This window comes from Balaenoptera ricei, chromosome 13 (assembly GCF_028023285.1).
Source record: "Balaenoptera ricei isolate mBalRic1 chromosome 13, mBalRic1.hap2, whole genome shotgun sequence".
Taxonomy (NCBI): domain Eukaryota; kingdom Metazoa; phylum Chordata; class Mammalia; order Artiodactyla; family Balaenopteridae; genus Balaenoptera; species Balaenoptera ricei.
The window spans coordinates 80435376-80454343 of NC_082651.1; the positions used below are offsets into that span (position 1 = coordinate 80435376).

At 51.6% G+C, this 18968-nt stretch overlaps 1 protein-coding gene across 1 annotated transcript in view; it reads right to left on the reverse strand.

Moving 5' to 3' along the window:
- The window catches only part of PLB1 (phospholipase B1), a 122769-nt gene that overhangs the window by 45413 nt on the left and 58388 nt on the right, over positions 1-18968 (reverse strand). The window contains exons 19-31 of the mRNA XM_059942613.1: positions 17742-17815; positions 16169-16212; positions 13046-13154; positions 9801-9852; positions 9371-9451; positions 8089-8154; positions 7636-7736; positions 5524-5605; positions 2770-2874; positions 2562-2657; positions 2256-2327; positions 1128-1166; positions 498-558 (exon numbers count right to left, since the gene is read on the reverse strand). Of these exons, the coding sequence (XP_059798596.1) occupies positions 498-558; positions 1128-1166; positions 2256-2327; positions 2562-2657; positions 2770-2874; positions 5524-5605; positions 7636-7736; positions 8089-8154; positions 9371-9451; positions 9801-9852; positions 13046-13154; positions 16169-16212; positions 17742-17815 (982 nt within the window). The remainder of the gene's footprint in view (positions 1-497; positions 559-1127; positions 1167-2255; positions 2328-2561; positions 2658-2769; positions 2875-5523; positions 5606-7635; positions 7737-8088; positions 8155-9370; positions 9452-9800; positions 9853-13045; positions 13155-16168; positions 16213-17741; positions 17816-18968) is intronic.

An 18968-nucleotide genomic window follows, 5' to 3' on the forward strand; every position in this document is an offset into this window, starting at 1 on the left:
CGAGATGCGGTGCAGAGCCCGACGCACGGCCCATTTAGAGCTGGGTTCCGGATTTCCACCAAGAATCTGAGGAATAATCATGTTGGGCCTTTCCCTGCCCCCAAGTCTCTTCCGAAGACTCCAGAGAACTTTCCAGCCCTACGGCAGGCAGCAGCAGTGATTGCAGAGCCTGGGGCCGCAGGGCAACCCGCAGAGCTGGCTCCCTCTGGGGCCTTCCTGGGCACCACACACCCCGCCTCCGGGCCCGGCCGAGGTCACACCCCAGGCTGGGCCACTGAGGGCGGCTCTCCCGTGGCTCCTCCACACGTGCTCCCCATAGCGGGCTGAAATGGGAGGACCCTGGCCGCCTTGGGTCCTGCTGGGTCAGACTTCGCTACAGAAGAGAGGGACAAAGCAGGGACTCGTCCCAGGCGACCAGCCAGATAGGAAGCAAGCCCCGGCCATAACTGAGTTCTTGTGGAGGGGCCCTGGGTCCTGCCGTGCCGCAGGGGGCTTACCTGAGGTGGGTGGCGAGGCAGAAGGGGCTCTGTCACTGCACAGCAGCTGGCTCCCGTGATCCTGGGGGTGTAGCATGAACCCCAGAATCTCAGGGTTGCCAGGGGCCAGAGAGGCCGGCTTGGCATCAGACTCACCAGAGAGCTTTAACAAACACGGATCCCTGGGCCCTACCCTGGGGACGGCCTAGCAGGACATCTGAAGAAGGCTCCCTGGGTGATTCTGAGAATCTGGCTGGGCTCCATCTGCTAACCTAGTTCAGACCCCCCCACCACGGCCCCCACCATCCAGTGCAAAAATCAGGGCATCAACAAAACGACCCAGCCCACCGCATGCCAGCCCTGCTTCTGCAGCAGCTTTATGAGGGGGATGGTTCTCTTGACTTATGTCTGGAGAGGCTGAGAGTTGACTGGCTGGCCCCCCTAACTGTGCTGTTATCAATGGCTCCTACTCTGCCCTCCCCGCTGTCTGAAGGTGTAGGTGGATGGACTTCACAGAAGAGTGTGAATCCCCCCCGACTGCCCATCGGGAACACCTGCCCACATTCCCACCCCGCCTTGCAGGGCTGGTCCCAGCTCGGGGGCCGCCCACTGCATTGGCGGCTGAGCCGAAAGGAAGCAACGAGCGGATACCTGCACAGTGTTCTTGTAGGTGCTCAGAAATGGCCAGGCCTGTGAGGGGAAGGGGGGTGGTGAGCCACCGCAGCAAGTTGACTTGCTTCTTGCTCTGCTCCAGTGCGCAGAAACACTTTCCACATTCCCAAGCCCCCTGCCACCAGGCTGACCGCTGGGCTCCCTCCCAGGACGTACCCGGCCTTCTCTGCAAGCCTCTTGAACAACCGGACTAAACCCTGCACAGCTCCCAGGAATGAGCACCTCTGCTCTTTGCCTCCCACCCAACTGGCTGAGGTGGCTGGGTCACCTCTCTTTCTCCACACTGCCCCTTCCCAGCAGAGCCTCACTTTCTGCTAATACAAGCCCATGTCCCCTACTCCCAGGCCCCCTTCCCACCCCATGCCACTCCCGCCCGGCAGCAGCCTGGGCGCCTCCCGCCCAGACAAGGAAAGCCAGGCGCTTTGAGGTCCTGCCCCCTGCAAGCCCCAGCTGAGTGGGCTCCCGTCCCGGGCCTGGGACCCCTCTGGGAATCTAGGGGAACTGACAGAGGTGAGGGAGCAGCTGCAAAGGTCCAAGAATCTTTCTGACCATTTGTGAGTGAACGTGGAGATCTGCTTTGCCTTTCTGGTGAATGTCTGCTTTCTTAGCTCTGGCTTCCAATGGACCTTCCACCCCCAAACCCCACCTCCATCCTAGAAGATATTCTTCTAGGTCTCAGCCCCTCACTCTTTCCATCCTACCATGGGGACAGTGGCACTATGGAGATGGGGTATCCTCTGTCCCTTCCTGCCCTGGAGGTCCTCTCCACCCCTGGCCTTCAAAATGAGATCTGGATGGTGCTGCCATGTCCCTCTGCCCAGCTGGAAAGAGCCATGTGCAGACCTATGCCAGGGCTCGCTGGGACATGGGGAGACAGAGGCGAGCTGTAGGGTCTCGCGGCCACTGGCTGTCACCCTTCACAGTCCAATCAGATGGGGCATTGTGGATGGCTAACTGGAGTCTGGAATGGGTGGGTAGGTGAACAGAGCTGGGGGTGGGGGTGAGAACGTGGGATGGAAGGAACTGAGAAACTTTAATGAGAGACTTTGAAAGGCTGGGAAAGAGGCTTTAGGTAGACCCCTGGCAAGGCTGCGCTCTTCACCGTACCTGGTCTGGACATGTGATATTGACCTTGTCTTCAAACTCATGCCTTCTTGTCTTCTGGCCGACAGGTTCCAGCTAAACCAAGAAGCAGGAGGATGCAGAGTGAGAAAGAGTTGGCAAGAATGGAAAAGTCAGGATGCAGGGTGGGGCCGGAGAAGGGAGGGAGGGACGGAGGAAATGGGGTTTATTGTCATCTCCGTGCAAGGAATCACACAGCCTGAGTGATGGGCCTCTGAAGTCCGCCGAAAGCTTCCTGGAATCTTTTTCCTATCAGAGGGAGAATAATTTTTCCTACCTCGGTCATCTTACCATGTTGTTCCACAGGGCCCAGGCTGCGTGGGCATGAGCCTTCCTACTGAAGTGGAAACAGTCAGGAGCGAAGAAAGAGCTGTCAGGCAACCCCTCCTGGTCACAGGACAGAATAGAGGGGCTGTGTTATAGGGACATCGGATAACACAAATGATGCTCAGAAACAGCTGGGCACACCTGTGGCTCCCACTTATCCACGAGGCTTTACCGGGGTCTTTGGCATTTCCACTTTCTCAAAGAACGGCTGCACGACCACTGTAAAATCTTCCCTCGTGTCATATCGCCCACTCTCGACCAGCTGGTGAGTCCCCTCCTGCAGGAGGAAGGGGGACAGGGGTCAGGAGACTCTCTGCATCCGCCCGGTCTTTGTGCGAACTCTTTCTCCACTACAGAATTAAACAGAGTCTGACTTTTGAGTAAAATCAATCTGCAGCAAAATCCCAACTGATCAGGAGCCAGCTAGTTACTTTTCAGATCGGGCTTTATCTCAGTCCCTGCCCCTAACCTCTACTGCCTTTGCATCTATTTGACCTAGGCTGGGAAAAAAGAAAAACCCATGTCCATCAGTTTGATCCTCTTTTAAAGCTTCTGATTAAAGACTAGGGTGGAAGTGGGGTGAGTACAAATTTGATTAAATGACTTTTTTGGATAACCCTTACATTTATTTCTGTCCTACATGTGTTCAGAAAATCAAAGGTGAATCAACAATGACGTTTAATGCCTATTTATATCACTCATGCATGAAGTGAGTGTGAGCACGTGTGCTCCTGTGTGTACACACTTGAGATTCTCAGATCTGTCTAGGAGGTAACAGAGCTGTTACTTTCATAGCTTCCACCTGGGCTCAGTTCCAGAAGGACCAGTTACCCCAGTTCTGGCTCCCACTTCTCCCAGACTCTGCCATTTCACTGCTTGCCGGGTTTCCATCATTTGGACCAGGACCTTGGCTGGAGGGGGAAGTCAGGCTTCCACACCCAGAACATTAGAGCAGTCACTTCAGAAGACATCATGACATCAAGAACACCTTCTTTTTCCAGCCAGAAAAAGAGTCCCCATGCTGGGGATACCTCACCTCTGACCTCCTGGGGGGAGTCCCTTCCAGTTACATGTAGAGCCTTGACGAAGCCAGAAGGTGCAATACCGCTAACTAGTTGTGTGACTTTCAGCAAGATGCTTTCCCTCTCTGGACCTCTGTTTCCTCATCTGTAAGTGGAGGATGTTCACCGAGGCCTGGACCACCCCTAAGTCCCTTTCAGTGTTGCCAGTGCCTCCGTGGATCAGCCATAACGGCTCACAGTGGAGCCTTGCACCTCTTGAGAAATAAAGGAAATAGTGTGGAGAATGTCTAGCACATGGTGGTTATTAGCAGCAGTGACCATCTCCAAGGAGAAGGACGGAATGATAGCTTCAGCAGGAAGTAGAGAGTCAGAGGATTCAGAGAGAGGGCATGATGGCCTCACGTGGCTGAGCTGTGAGCCTGTCCAGGATGCTAGATCAGGGTCTCCGTGGTAACCAAGATCAGACCTGGGAACAGCTGGCCAATCTAGAGAGGTCAGTGAAGGCCATTTTTGTGACTAGTTCTCCTTCTCTTTAGTTGCCCAGCATCTGGACCCACTTCCTATATTAAAAAAAAAACAAACTCCACTGTATGAAGACCAGCCTGACTTGCACTGCAGAAGGTGAGAAACCCAGATGCTGGCTTTCCCAATGCCCCTCACACATGCCCACGGGTCCCCCAGTAGATGCTCCCGCTTCAGGCTTTGGTTTGGAAGCTAGTGATAGAAAGATGGAGGGACAGCACAGAATCCATTCTGCTGGGGGTGGCAGCTGCATCCAGTTCCTAGAAGAGCAGTGACAGTGGTGTCCATGGTGTCTCCACTGGACTAGTTCCTTGGCCTGATTTTTATTCTTATGGCTTGGCTCCTAGAATTCCAAGACTCTGCAATTTCTGGTGGCTTGGCCTCTGACCTTAGCTCTTCCAGGTATTCTGCTTAAATAATACATCTGGATTAATAATAAATAATAAATTAACCGGAATTGCATACGCGCTTGTTGCTTGCACCCAAACCCCACCTGGAAAAGGTTTGCTTTCATGGCCATAACCTCGGCTGCCTTCCCTCTCCTGGTGAGGCATGGACTTCCTCACCTGAGACAGAGGCACCTGCTCACGGCAGAAGGAAGTGCAGCTGGGGAGTCACCCAGAGGGCTGGGGGATGGCCTCAGAGGATGATAAACAGAGGTTCATTCCCCTGAGCCCTGACACCGCTGGCAGATACGGCTGCCTTGAAAGAGGCTGCAGGGAAGGGCTCTGCTCCAAGGAGTCCATGGACTTGAAGGATGGATCCACCCTGGAAGCTGTCTGCAGCCCACTCCAGAAGAGCTGGAAGACTACCATCGTTCTCTCGAGTGACTGGATGATTATTTGGGGGAAAACTCAAGAGAGTCAAGGGAGTCAGCTGCTCTGGTCAAAGATTTGATGGAGAAAGGCCTAAAAGGAACAACCCACAGGATGTTGGGAGAGCATCTGCTGACTTTCTTTCTCCCTGTGCACCCCAATAACACCTGTTCCCCTCGGAGGGGAGGGCAGAGGGAATGCATGTTCTCTCACTGAATCCTCCAGACTCTCTCGGGCGGCAAGAGTTCCCCCAACCCCGTCCCCAGGAGTCAGAGCCTCGTACTCATTCTCCATGGACAACTGGAAATACTCGTTTTTGTGCAAGGCCGGGAACTGAGATTTGATGACGTGTGTTCAGTGACTCGGCTCTATAACTTGATTCAAATACATTGAACCTGCTGCCTTGAGGCGGGGGGCAGGGGGGAGTATTAAAATCTGCAAACTGGTCAGTGGTAACGTCACACACAGTCGGGGTCAACATAAACTAAGTGTCTGTTCGTTTTCTAAGCAGAGTGATGAAACCACACAGCGGTTGCTGTGCAATCTTGGAAGCCTTTCCCGGCTTACCTGATACTTCTTATTCACTTCGATGAGGGAGGCAAGTTCTGTTGAGTTATCGTCAAACTTCAAGACACAGGGACACAGATTCCTGCAGGCCAAACCAAAGAGATGCCCCATCCACCAGGACCCCTGGCTGAGTGCATGATGCAGAAGCACTGGCTTGAGATCCAGAATATATTTAACTCGGAGGTACCAGAAGCCTGTGCTAACAGGGCCCTGGCTGGCTAACCTGTCAATTGTACCAAATGGAAGTGAAGAAAATTTCCCAGACCTGGATTTGCCCATGAAAATGAAGTAGTTACGTCTTCTGACATCTGCAGGAGTGACTTTTAAGGAGCTGCGTTACCTTATGAATGTCTGAGAACAGTGTGGTACGGATAAGGCATGCCTCCTTTTAAATAATAGTGACACCAATAATAATAATGCTAACACATACTGAATGTTTACTGTGCCAAGAGCTTTATGGGTATTAACTTGGTTAATTCTCTTAGCAATTCTAGAAGATGTAGTTTCATCATCCCCATTTTATAGATGAGAAAACTGAGGTTCAGCATGGTTAAGTAGTTTCTCAAGGTCACATGGATGCTGAGTGTGGGAGCCAGGACTTGAACTTAAGTCTGCCTGGTCTGAACCTGAGCTCTTAATCCCTAGTTAAGCTGCTTCTGTCCAGTCCGTACTTCTGCCCTGACTAGCCAACTTGCAAATCTGGGCTTTTGGTCCAGGGGGAGGAGGTGATAATAGTGAGGTTGGCTCAGTGTAGAATCAGTGCCACCAAGGAAAGCACAGCCACTGAGACGGGACAGCTGAGAGGCAGGGAGCGCAGGGCACTGGAGAGGTGGCAGGACAAGGTGACCCTGAGTCTTCCTAACCCCACAGCCAGTGACTTGGCCATTCCAGGTTGGACTCTGAACCTTCAGCTTTAATTGTCTAAAGACCTTGCAGTGATGGGCAGCCAGAGACTTTTGGGTGAGCTGCTCTGAAATGGAATGAACAAGCTGAGCCCCCCGTGTGGCCCAGTGACTGGGGAGAGTGGGAGCAGGGGGGCAGGGGATGAGGCAGCCGAAAATAGCACGCCTGACACCGGCTGTGCTAACAGGCACGTGCCACCCTGCAGCCATCCTGCTCACAGCAGCCTCAGGCCTTCCGCAGGGCACCTGCGCGGTCAAGGCCCCCAGGGGCGCTTTGGCATGGATCTCCAGGGAAGAGAGATACCCCTTCCCTTCCCTATCACTGGAGAGAGACTCCAGCCAAGATACCCCTTCACTCCCTGGAGCAAATCTGACGCTTGTGAATTATTCATTCAGTCATTCAGCAAACAGCCACGGAGCCCCTGCACCGCGCTGGCAGTGACTCGGACACAGCGTTCAGGGCTCGCGGGAGAGAGGCACACGGGTCACTACCACGTGATGTGCTCGGGGCAGCGGTGGAGGCCTCTACAGAGCTGGGGAGGGGAGAAGGGGGTGGGGGGCACAGCCACTGTGACCTGGGCTAATGGTCCAGAGGAGACCTTGCAGGAAGGGATGGTTCACGCTTGGGGTAGAAGGACATCTTATTCCTGAGGGTCATGTGTAACATTAGCAGGGGAGCCATCATCGGCTCTGGAGGCTGGGGATGAAGGCGGCCTCTCGGGGCCAGGGCTCTTGCTCTTGGTGGCGGGGGATAAGACTGTCCTCTAGACCATGCTGATTCTGACTTGACCACCCCCCTCTTTTAGAAAGTGACAAGAGCCCTACCTTTGTGAATGCCCAGCCTGGAGCACCCACGCTGACCAGAGGCTCCTTCTGTCCTGGAGCTGGGCCTCTGGGAGGGGGCAGGGCACACTTAGAAGGAGGCCCTAGCGGTGGCCAGTGAGGCTCGTTCCATCCGCCATGTTTTACTCCTCCCTCCCTGGAGGACTGAAGGGTGTCCTGAGCTGTCTGGCAATAGCAGCACGTCGGGTTGCAAACGCATGACCTCCAAGGGTACGGGAAGCCTCTCCTGGGGTGTCTCCTCCAGGCTAGACCGTGGGGTCTTAGCCCTCCTCACACTCCTGCCCTTGGTTTTTCTAACTAACCAGAGTCACTCTCTGCTGAGGGTCCCACGGCTTTTTCAGGAATAGGTGGAGAACTTCCAACTCACCGGAGGATCAGCCTCGGGCACCTGACAGTCTTCTCCTGGTACAGCTCCCTCAGGCTGATGATCTCCATGATCTTTACCAGGTTCACAAACGCCCGAGGCACCTGAGCAAAGGCAAGGTCCGTCCCCAAGAGGATGGAGGCCAGGCCGCTTCAGCCTCTCACCCGGGGGTGGGGCCGGTGTCTCCTGCTGGCTATCAGGTCTGCGGCCTTTCATCTGGCCCCAACCACAGCCTTCACCCCTGCCCCCTCTCTCCCCTCTGCTCCCTGTTGACGCATATGTGCTCAGGCTGCTGGGGCCAGGACTGACAGCACGGTCTGTGCTGGTGTCCAGGAGAAGGGGACCTGGCAGGGAGGTCTCAACAGGAAGCCAGAGCCGCCTCCAGGCTAAGACTGAGGCCCAAGGAGGAGGCCTGTGGCTGAACTGCCCCGAGGCCGTGTGGCCTGGCCTCTGTACCTCTGCATGGAGGATATCCAGAGCCTTCCCGATGTTGTCCGTGAAGTTCTGCGGAGAATAGCGGACCTGCAGGAAGAGGGAAGGTCTCTGACCCCATTCATCGCCCCATCTCTCGGTAGACCAGGACCACTTCCTCTCCTGGGTCCCCTCCTCCCTGTATTTCAGCCAGAATGGGCAACACTGAAACACAGGCTATCTTTTGGGGCCCTAGCTGCCACCCTCACCCCACGGTCCTCAGGCTTGAGGTGAAGGCTGTGACCCTCAGGGAAACGCTCTTTCTTCTGCATGGAGCTATGGAAAGCTCTGGATCCACTTCACGTCAACTAGATGTAGGGCCTTCGCCAAAGCACATCACACCTCTGGGCCCCTCTAAACTGGGGTGTTGGAGCAGGGGACCTCTAGGATCTCCTACAGCTTGAACATTGTTTGGTCCTAGGGGCTGATCACTTCTGATGGAACCTCAAGTGCCTGGGAAGCCAAAGCTCAATCAAATCACTTAAGGAGATTATGAGAGGGGAAGAGGGTCCTGCAAACCGCCTTCCCAAGCATAAATACATTTTAATGGTGATTTCCCCTGATCTCGATACTTGTGGTTTTCAAACTTTTTAAAAAAGCAATGGAACCCTGTCTCTGAATGAAATTTAGCCAAGAGCCCTGCTCTACCAAATGTATCAAAGCCTCAAGGGAGGTGGGGGAGGGACCCATGGTCCCACCTCCCGCCCCGCCCCACCCTGGCAGCCAGCAGCCCCCAGGCCCCACTGTGGGCCCTTCGCATTGCAGCTTGAAACCCCCAGACCCTGGTGACTTTGATGCCAGGAAAACAGGCCTTGAGGGGTCTGGGGGGCAGGGTCACCCCTTGGGACAGGTGCTCCCAGGCCACAGCTAGACCCACCACTTTGCTCTGCTGGTCTCCTTTCTTCCTGACAAAGCTTCTCATGTTTCTGGCCCAGTTGGAAAGTCTCCTGCTCTCTGTAAACCTCTGATGCCACCCCTCCCTCCCCCACCCCCCCAAATCCCATGGCAGCTCTGACCCCAGACCTCTCTTCTGTGTGCAGCTCTAGAAACACATCAGCATGGTGAGTTGTCTGTATCTCCCTGTCCTGGCGGTGTGAGTTCATCGCAAACAGAGCCTGTGTTTCAGTGTCTGCGTGGCCCCAGATACATTGCCCAGGCTGGATCCATGCCCGACTACCAGCCAAGTCCCAACCCAGCTGCACTGCTCCAGCGACCTGGGGTGGAAATCCTTCCCAGGGGAGTCTTGGGTGAGGGCCTGGAGACCTACCGGGTCATCGCAGACATCACAGAGGTCATTGCCTCCTATAAACAGGGTTATTATCTTCCAATCTTCCTGGAAATTTATATTCTGAAATGAATAGGAAACAAACAAGTAAAAGCCTTGCCCCAGAGTCAAGTCCAGGAAAATACAAAGTGCTGAATGCTGTAGGGATGAGTCCTCACACACAGGAGAGTTTAGTGGGGACATTAATAATTTCTGTTCTTTGGTTTGTGGGTCCTGAGGTCAGAGGTCACAGGTGCTAAATCATTAGTTGTTTTTTTAAAGGTGGCCTCTCTGGATTCCCATGTGGCCTTGTCCCCCCCCCCCCCCCCCCACCCCAGAGCTGACCCTCTCTGTCTCCATGACCCTCCCACCCACTCCCTCCTCTGGGCATCCTACCTCAAGTGCTCCCAGGTGCCACCTCCCCTAGACTTACCGTGTAATTCTTCATCAGGTCCACCAGCCTCCTGGCCTGAGCAGATAAATTCCTGCAGGCACACACAGGAAGAAGTCATGTGACCAGCGGGGGTTGTGAAGCTGGGGTCGGGAGGGGACTTAGCAGAGAAATCGGGAATAAGATATATAGCAGGAAAACTGGACTGAAGGCCATGCCCTGTCACACAGCTCCTTCCCCACTTGGTCTCTGCTGGGGGTGGGAGTCATGAGTGTGCCTTGGGAAGGGCAGAGCTCCCTACATATGAGGGGGTGACTGTTAGCGGGACTGTTTTCTGATTGGCGTATTTGACTTCATAGTTTTCTTTCTCTTCCAAGCCAGGCTCATTCAGGATAAATAGAGGGCTGCATATGAGTGTTTCATGTCACACATGGCTATTTCTGCAGGTGGCAAGACCTCAGCTGCAAGGGTGCCCTCACTTTCAACGTGACATGGTTGAGTCAGACACACCTGGGTGTGACATTTAGTTGCCTCTTGCTAACTGTGGGAATGTGACTTAAATTCTCATCCAAAAGATAGGAGATAACCCCCCCTACCTTAATGGGTCTTAGTAGAGATGAGCAAAGCAGCCTCATGGGGTAAGAGCCACTCTTGGTGCCAGGCAGCATATGGGTTTGAATCCTGCTTCCACCCCTGACCAGCTGTGAGACCTCGCCAAAGTACTTAACCTTGCAAACCCTCAGTTTCTTCCTTTGGAAGATGGGGATGGCAAGCATACCTTCTTCACAGAGATGTTGGGTGAATTAAATAAGGTGCCCATAAAGAACTTAAAAGAGCACGTGGTAAACATTCATATTAGAAACAATCCATTGAATTATTTCTACCATCATCACCACCACCATCATCACCATCACCATCAATAAAGTCCCTGGCACAGGACTTAGAAACATTAGTTGTCACCCTCTTCCTCTCTTAATTATTAGCCCAACTGGCCTGCTCTTAGTCATAATAGGCTAGGTATCAGATCACCTGGGTGGAGACTTTGGGGAAACCACTTCACCTCTTTGAGGCTCAGTTTCCTCATCTATTGCTCTGAAGTTAGCAGGGCTGCTGTTCTTTCTATGGACCAGAGTTTTGGATGATTACTTGGCCACTGTGAGCCTCAATATTATCATTAAGAAAACATGGGCATCTGACCCTCTGCTCTGTCCATCTCACAGTTGCTGTTCAGAACACAAGAGATAACAAACGTGAGGGTACTACGTAATTGCACACTGCTATATACACATAAAGGGTCGTTATTGGACCTGTGGTAAAGCCTGGGGGCACAAAGATGACAGACCACGTGGTCGAGATAATGCATTTGTTCAGGCCACTTCATCTCTCTGGGCTACAGTTTCTTCATCTGTAATGGTAATAGTAATAATAATCTGGAATAATAATCCCCAACTCTTCCCTACAACACAGGACATGCTTGGACAAATAAATTACTCACACGAAAGAGCCCCAAGGCCTTGGGGAAATCAGGGAAGAAATCCAGGGCCATATGAATCACACTCCATTTTTCATTACATTTATGCTTTCAACTAAGGTTTCATTCTTGGATGCCTTCCTGACCTAATCATGCTTAGAACTGCCTCTCCTCTTACACCACCAGCTGAAATATGCTTGGAGAAAAGCAAGATTAAGGTAATATTAACGTAAGCCTAAAATTTTAAGCCGTAAACCGGTAGCCTTTCACCCCCTCCCCACCAAAAGGAAAATGAAGCCACCGAATTCGTTATAAAACCTATTAGGTTTTGTATGATCTCTGCTTCAGATAATCTGTCACTTTTCCTGTCCTGAATAAATAAGAGTTACTCTAGTCGGGGACTCGTAGATTCAGGATGGTGTTGAGAGCTGGGAGAATCAGGGGACCTAGGAATCTAAACATAGGAATCCCTAGGAACTACATAGTAAAGTTCGTGATTATTCTGGAAGAAATAGAGGATTAAGAAACAAAAAGGATCTTTCCATTTATTTTTCCTGCATTGGATGTGGCACTCACTGGTTCTCTGACTGGCAGCAAACCCAGAGAAGCACTCGGGGTTCTGGGATGGTGGGGAGAAACGGAGCTGTAGGACCCAGGAAAGCCGACCCCGCTCTCTGGAACCCTGCATCCAGTGCCCCTGGACCACGACTCAGTGGTCCTGTTGCTCGCGAACAGTTTTCCCCAGGTGGGTCCTGCAGCCCTGCTGCACTGTTGCTGGGACCACCATCCTGTCTGTGCTATTTACAGCTCACCAGAACTTTCACTTTCAACACGGCACTGAGGGCCTCCCTGGTGGCGCAGTGGTTAAGAATCCGCCTGCCCATGCAGGGGACACGGGTTCGAGCCCTGGTCCGGGAGGATCCCACATGCTGCGGAGTAACTAAGCCCGTGCGCCACCACTACTGAGCCTGCGCTCTAGAGCCTGTGCGCCACAACTACTGAGCCCTTGTGCCACAACTACTGAAGCCTGCGGGCCTAGAGCCCGTGCTCCATGACAAGAGAAGCCACAGCAATGAGAAGCCCGCACACCGCAACGAAGAGTAGCCCCCGCTCGCCGCAGCTAGAGAAAGCCCGCGCGCAGCAACAAAGACCCAACGCAGCCAATAAATAAATAGATAGATACAACATTAAAGAAATAAAAGATGTTTAAAAAAAACCACCAAAAAACACGGCATTGAGCCTCCCAGCCGGCCCATGGGAGAGGTTCAGCCCCACCTCTTAGAGGCTAAGGCTTAGAGAGGCCAAGGGAGAAACCAGGGCTCGGACTCAGACACCCCCCACTCCCACCGGCGCCAGGACTGGTGCTCTTCCCATGAACCAGGAAGGATGCAAAGCATGGAGCCTGAAAAAGCCGCCTGAAAAGCAAGCCTGAGGAAGAGAGGGAGAAGGTGACACGAAAGACAGAGCATTAACAGAGTGGTGAGACTTGGGGCTCAGTGAGTCCTCCTATGGCTGCTGTCTTATGTGAACATAAGGTTTAGAGACGAGGCAAAGTAATTTGCTCAAAGCATGTACCTGGCATCAGAATCAACTGTGACTAGCTCCTGGGGGCGCGGCTGGTGGGTGGGCCAGCAGGTTTCCGTGTCCCACAGCAGAGGACACCCCCAAGAGAGCCCGCCCAATCCAGCCTTTGACCCTCGGCTCCTCCCCCCGGACCAAACCCCGAGCCTTTAGCCATACACCCTGGTCTAGGCTAAGCCCCCGACCGGGTTCCCAGGGGGCCCGTGTGGTTCACCCCCAAGGCTCCACTGCTCACTCAGCTCGGGCTCCTGCCACGGCCTGGTTTAGGAAGGCCCCAGGACTGTTTTGTCTTCCGGTGCCAACAGAGAAACCCTTCAGGGACGGGTTGAACTCCCGGAGGATGTCTGGAAATATAAGGAAAAGATGTTCATCGTCACTGCCCCAAGGCGATCTTCAGATTCCTTTGATAAGTGCCAGGGCGACAAAGCAGAGCGCCCACCCCACAGCCCTCACCCTTACTGATCGCTTGGCCCCCGAAATAAAATGTCCAGCAGGCTGATGCCGAACCGCGTGTGTGCTCAGCGGATCAGCGTTGAATAAACGCCAGTCTGGTTCAGGTGCTGCTCTCAGGCACTTTGCTCTTTTCTCTAAATATGTAATCCCTTTATTGAGATATAATTCACACAACGTAGAATTCACCAATTTAAAGTACCATTCAATAGCTTTTAGTACATTCATACAGTTGTGCCACCATCACCCCTATAAACTTTAGAACATTTTCATCACCCCCAGAAGAAACTCCGTCTCCACTAGCAGTCACTGCCCATTTCTTCCAGCCCCGCGGCAACCACTAACCTACCTTCTATCTCTATACGTTTGCTTATTCTGGACATTCATACAAATGGAACCATACAATACAACATGTCCTTTGTGACTGGCTTCCCTCACTTAGCAAGTTATCAATGTTCATCCATGTTTAGCATGTATCAGTACTTCATTCCTTTTTACTGGCAAATAATATTCCATTGTATGGGTACAACTGTTCAAAGTATTCTCTCATAATCCTTTTTATTTCTATACTTATGTCTCCTCTTTCATTTCTGATTTTTAGGCTCTCTTCTCACCATCTACCTTGGTCAGTCTAATTGCTTGCTGATTTTGTTCATCTTTTCAATCTCATACATTCTAATGCCTTTACCATGCTGGATCTATACTTTTCACTCTGCATCCCCCCAGCTTGGCTGAGAACTCCTGAGAGCAGGGTCTGTATACACCCCTGAGCCTCGCATGGGCTCAATAAATGTTTATGGACTGAATTAAGAATAACTCAAAGTTCAGAAAGGTTAGGAGAACTGTTAAAAGTCATACAGTTATTAAGAATAGAATCCTAGGCTAGAACCTGATCTCTCAGCTCGTGTTAGAGGGTACTTTCCCCAGACCTACAATCTACTAGGATGTGGGAAAGGAACTGGCTAGGTATCAGTCAGGACTTTCAGGCCTCATGCCATCCAGCAGAGCACTCTCTCCAACCAAGCACTGCTACAGGGCCTACACAACACAGATGGATTGAACTCATTCCTTGTGGCTCTGGGGACATTGTACCAATGGATGGCAATTACTCTCATCTACTCAATAGAAGGAAGAGCTGCGAGATCACTAGAGCTATCTGAAAACGGAAGGGATTGTCCTAGACTCCCCATTACTCGAAGCATCCAGCGTTGGCTAGCTAGGTACTTATCAGGAATGTCACAGAAGGCACTACTCATTGGACAGGACAAGAACTTGCCGGTGCATACAGTTACCTCTGCCAGGAACATTCAATCCCCTTTCCTTATCTGATGAATTCCAGTTCTTAAAGCCCTCTTTCAAAAGGCAGGGTAACAGCCTTCTTATTTATTTTCCCCTAAACTTTGTACATGGCTATAATTATTGGTGCACATGTCTGTCTTTAGGGAGACATGTCCCTAAAGAGACTTCAGTGACGTCATCAGGGCAGGGACCTCACCTCATTCTCCTGTTTCCCAAGCACCCAGCACGGGTGTATTTGCTGGATTACATTGAATAGGGAGTTGAACTGAGGTTCTGTTCTGACCCTACGTTCTCGTAAGTTTTCCAACACATTGCCATGTGATTATTTCTCCATGGATTATCCAGTCCCTACAGTCAATCTGTCTTCACAACTCTAGTAAGGAAGTCTGAACAGGCAATGTTCCACTGCTGGGCTAAGCGTGTCAGGGGCGTCCACCCAGGTGACGCTGTCTTAATATTTTATAAATCATTTTAGTGAAAGATCTTGAGTCAGATGATTTCCAATCATGTTATCAACCACAATAGCATGGGAATCAGAGAGCCCAGCAAGTTGTTGGGTATGCTGGCCCAGCTCATAGCCCAATTACATTCGCAAAAGCAACCCAAATCATCTCCTAGAGATGGCGGAGCTTATTTATAGCTCTTGTGTGTGGACCTAGAAATAAGGAAGATGGGAAGTACTTGTGCCACAGAACTGTACCTACTTAAAATCAACAGGATTTGCAAATAGCAAGAACAGATAACACACATGAAATCCAACCAGTTCTGCCCATGTGGCGATCAAACCACCTTTATCATCAAAGTCTTGGTGACTTAAAGCTCAAATAATTTCTTAGCTGCTAAAGATATATTACAGAGGGATAATTACGAGAAAAGTAAATGAGAATGGGATCGATTAAATTCCTCTCAGGCAAAATCGTTAGCCAGAAGATTTTAAGGGAAAATAATTCAATTGTAACATTTTTTGTACGCGTACTTTAAGAACAAGCACTGTGCATGCACTAAGGAGAATAAAAAGATGAATAAGACCATTCAAAGAATGTAGTCAGGCTTAAAAAAAATCATTCCGAACAGGTTGTTGATGAAGGAATTTAAAGAAAAGGTTGCACCCCAAATATGGCTATGTTTGCACAGTCTGAACAAGGTAACTTCATCATCACTGCTGCAATAGCAGCGTTTCCTAAACCAACACCAGGAATTCAACGTCTTTGTACGCAGTGGTGCCTAATACAGCCCAAGCCTAGATCAACGCCTCCCAGAAAAGTGCTCTGCTCTGAATGACAGGCAAAGCAAACATGGGTTTCCTTTACTTCCTTCTTCAATCATTTCTTAATAATAACTTGCACTAAGAGTTGGCGTGAGCATTCTTTCCCTCTTATTCTCTTCCTTCCTCGGACAAATACAATTTCTCTTAAAAAAAAAAAAGGCTTTAATCGCTCTCAAGCAATAGAGCAGGGCGACCGCCTCGGGGAAGCAGCGCCCCCTGCCGAACGCGGCTGTCTCCTGCCGCCCGGTTCCCTGCCAAGCCCGCGGCCGCCGCCAGGGCGAGCTGCAGAAACGCGCAGGGCTGCGGCGAGCCCGCCCCGGACCCCCGGGAGCGCGTACTCACTGGGCAAGGTGGTGACGCTGCTGAGGTTCTGATCGCCGCCGGCACTGCGTCGTCGTGGGGACAAAAAAGAAAATGAAGGTTAAAACTGCCAGCGACGCTGAAACACCTCAGATACCACCAAGACAGACCTTGCTCCTTCTGAGAAACACCCTGGGGGCTTGGGGCGTGCCCTTTCCTCATTATTTCTGTATAAAAACTGTAAAACCAGAATACAGCAACTTCTCTCTCCTTGCCCCACAAACCAGAACGTCCAAACAAAAAACTGGCTTAAACCGTCATGGCTGACTTTTTGTTTTTTAACTTTGAGCTTTGACCTTGAGGCAGGGGAATTAAGTGGGCCCCTTCAGCCCCATCTTCCAAAGGGGAAGTGGCCCTTCCTTGGATGCAGAGCCCAGCCCAGCGCTGACTAGCCACTGCAGCTGTGCATTATTATTATTTAAAAAAAAAAAAAGTTTGCCTTCATGGTTCTCGTCCTGTTTGGCTTGGGGAAAAACCCGGATTTTAAAGGGTATCTTCTAGAGAGCAACCCATCTTCTGAGCCGCTTCTAAAATTCCAAGGAAATCAAAGTTGGATGGCTTTCTAGGCATGAAAATAAGCAGCATTCCAGAGTTGATTGGATTCCCTACTTTTCCATATCCCCTCATTCTCTGCCAAGTACGTCTGGGAACATTTCAAAGGTTCTCAAAACGTCTGGGGTTTAACTCTGTGTAGCGTCGCCAGGGAGGATACCAGGGATTCAACGCTCAGGTTCAAGCTGGTGCCAGAGATGCTGGATTCCAGGTTGAGGGAACACCGAACCTGCCCTCTCCTGCTTGGCATGAGCTGGGCTTTCATAGCAGAGGTGAAGCAGGAGTGCTGCTCACCGCAGCCTGTGGCGGCCTGGGTTTGATCACAGGCAGAGCAGGAACAAGCCTGCACAATATATACATGATGGGGGATGTGCTGGATTAGGGGTCAGGAGTCACTACTCTACTTTTTGCTCTCTTACCATCTGACTGTGTGATCTTGGACAGGTTACTTGCCCTCTCTGAGCCATGCTTCATCATCTGTAAAATGAAGGCCCTTTAATAATGATCCCAGCTACCATTTATACCTACCTTTGTGTCAGGCACTGTGCTGGGCATTTAAGTTCTCTGTAAGCCTCGCGACAATGCTAAGGCAGTATTATTGTCTCTGTGTCAAAGATGAGACCAGCTCAGAGAGGTTGAATAACTTACCCAAGGTCACACAGAGCGGGCAGCTGGGGCTCCTACACAACCCTGGTTCTGAAGGCTGCTGCCTCCTTCTGAGGTGGCTGCCCAGAGGGAAGAATGCAAGCCACAACTTTTCCAGCCCAAACGTCTGAGTAGTTTTTCCCCTAAACTCCTCCTGCTCAGGTCCTGGCTTGTTTTGGGGGAATATCTGGTTTGGGGAAGCTGATAAATACCTTCCTTAAATTAAACTTAGAAATTTCTCATGGAAAAGCACTAGGCTGACTCATCCTTCTGCTAGAGAACTTGTTTTCTACATGCTCAGGGGTCCTCCCCTGCCCTGCGACGGGGCGTCTACGGGCCTTGCCACGCCTGCACTCACCTCCAGGACAGACCTCGATACTGAGTTGAGACATCCAGGACGTTCCCAGGCTTGGACCCGGCCCCATTACCTGCCTGAAAGGGAACCACAAGGGGGTGATTTCCCTGCCTGCTCGCCAGAGGGTCTGTGTTCTTGTCCTGGCCGGGCCGGAATGTCCGGCACTTTAGAATCTAGAGTCTTGATAGCACCACGTCTTGACCAGCATCCTGCCTCGTCAGAAACGAGTGCTAGTTGCCGCTGGGAATTCTGGGGCCCTCCAAGGGCGGCCTCACCCTGAGAAACCCTGCCCGGACCCTAGGCTGGCAGAAGCGCTCTGAAAATTATACTGCAGTGTACGGTTTTCCAGAGGACACATTTCAGGGCCCCATTTCCCTCATTTTTTAAAAGTCGTGAACTACATCATAAAAGGAAGTATCCTGTAATCCTTTGATATGAATAGGTCTCAAATATGTACAAATGGAAAAATTAAAAGGAAACGCCACGTACCTACTCCTCAGCTAAAGAAAGAGCAGGGTCTTTTAAAACCACACCCTGACACACTCTGCAGGTGCATGTCCCTTGCCTAAAGCATGTTATTTCCCAGCAGAGCTGTTCCAAAGGTCATGCCAAGGGCAAGGGCTAGCCTCCCAGGCAGCCTGTGGGGGAAGGCTGGCCTCCGGGGGAGGAGCCTTGCTGCCTCCCCAGGTAGTCCTGAACAGCTGGGCTGATTCTGTTTGTTGTTTTTTTTTTTTTTTTTTGGCCACGCCGCAGCTCATGGGATCTTAGTTCCCCGACCAGGGATAGAATCTGGGCCACAGTGGTGAAAGCGCTGAGTCCTAACCACTGGAAGGCCAGGGCATTTCCAGCTGTGTTGATTCTTGATGACTCCGTATCCCGAGAGCATCTTCAAAGAGACACGGGGGGTGGGGGCGGGAGGCCATATCAGGCCACACCCAGCAGGAAGTGCTGAGGACCAGCCTGCCTGTCCTTCCCAGAAGGGTAGGAGCCATAGGGCCTTCGGGGTGAAGAGTACCCGAGGGGTCATGGAGGAGACGGCTACAGGGCAGGGACAGAATTCTGGCCTCAGAGTCAGGACCTGGGAGTCCTGTCCTCACCCAGCAGTTACAAGCTATTGGCCGCGGTACTCACTTCGCTTCAACCAGTTTCACCTTCTTTGTTGGTTTCAGTTTGAGGAGAGTCATATGGCCCAGGATTTTGTTGAGGATATTGAGTGAGATCATATCAATG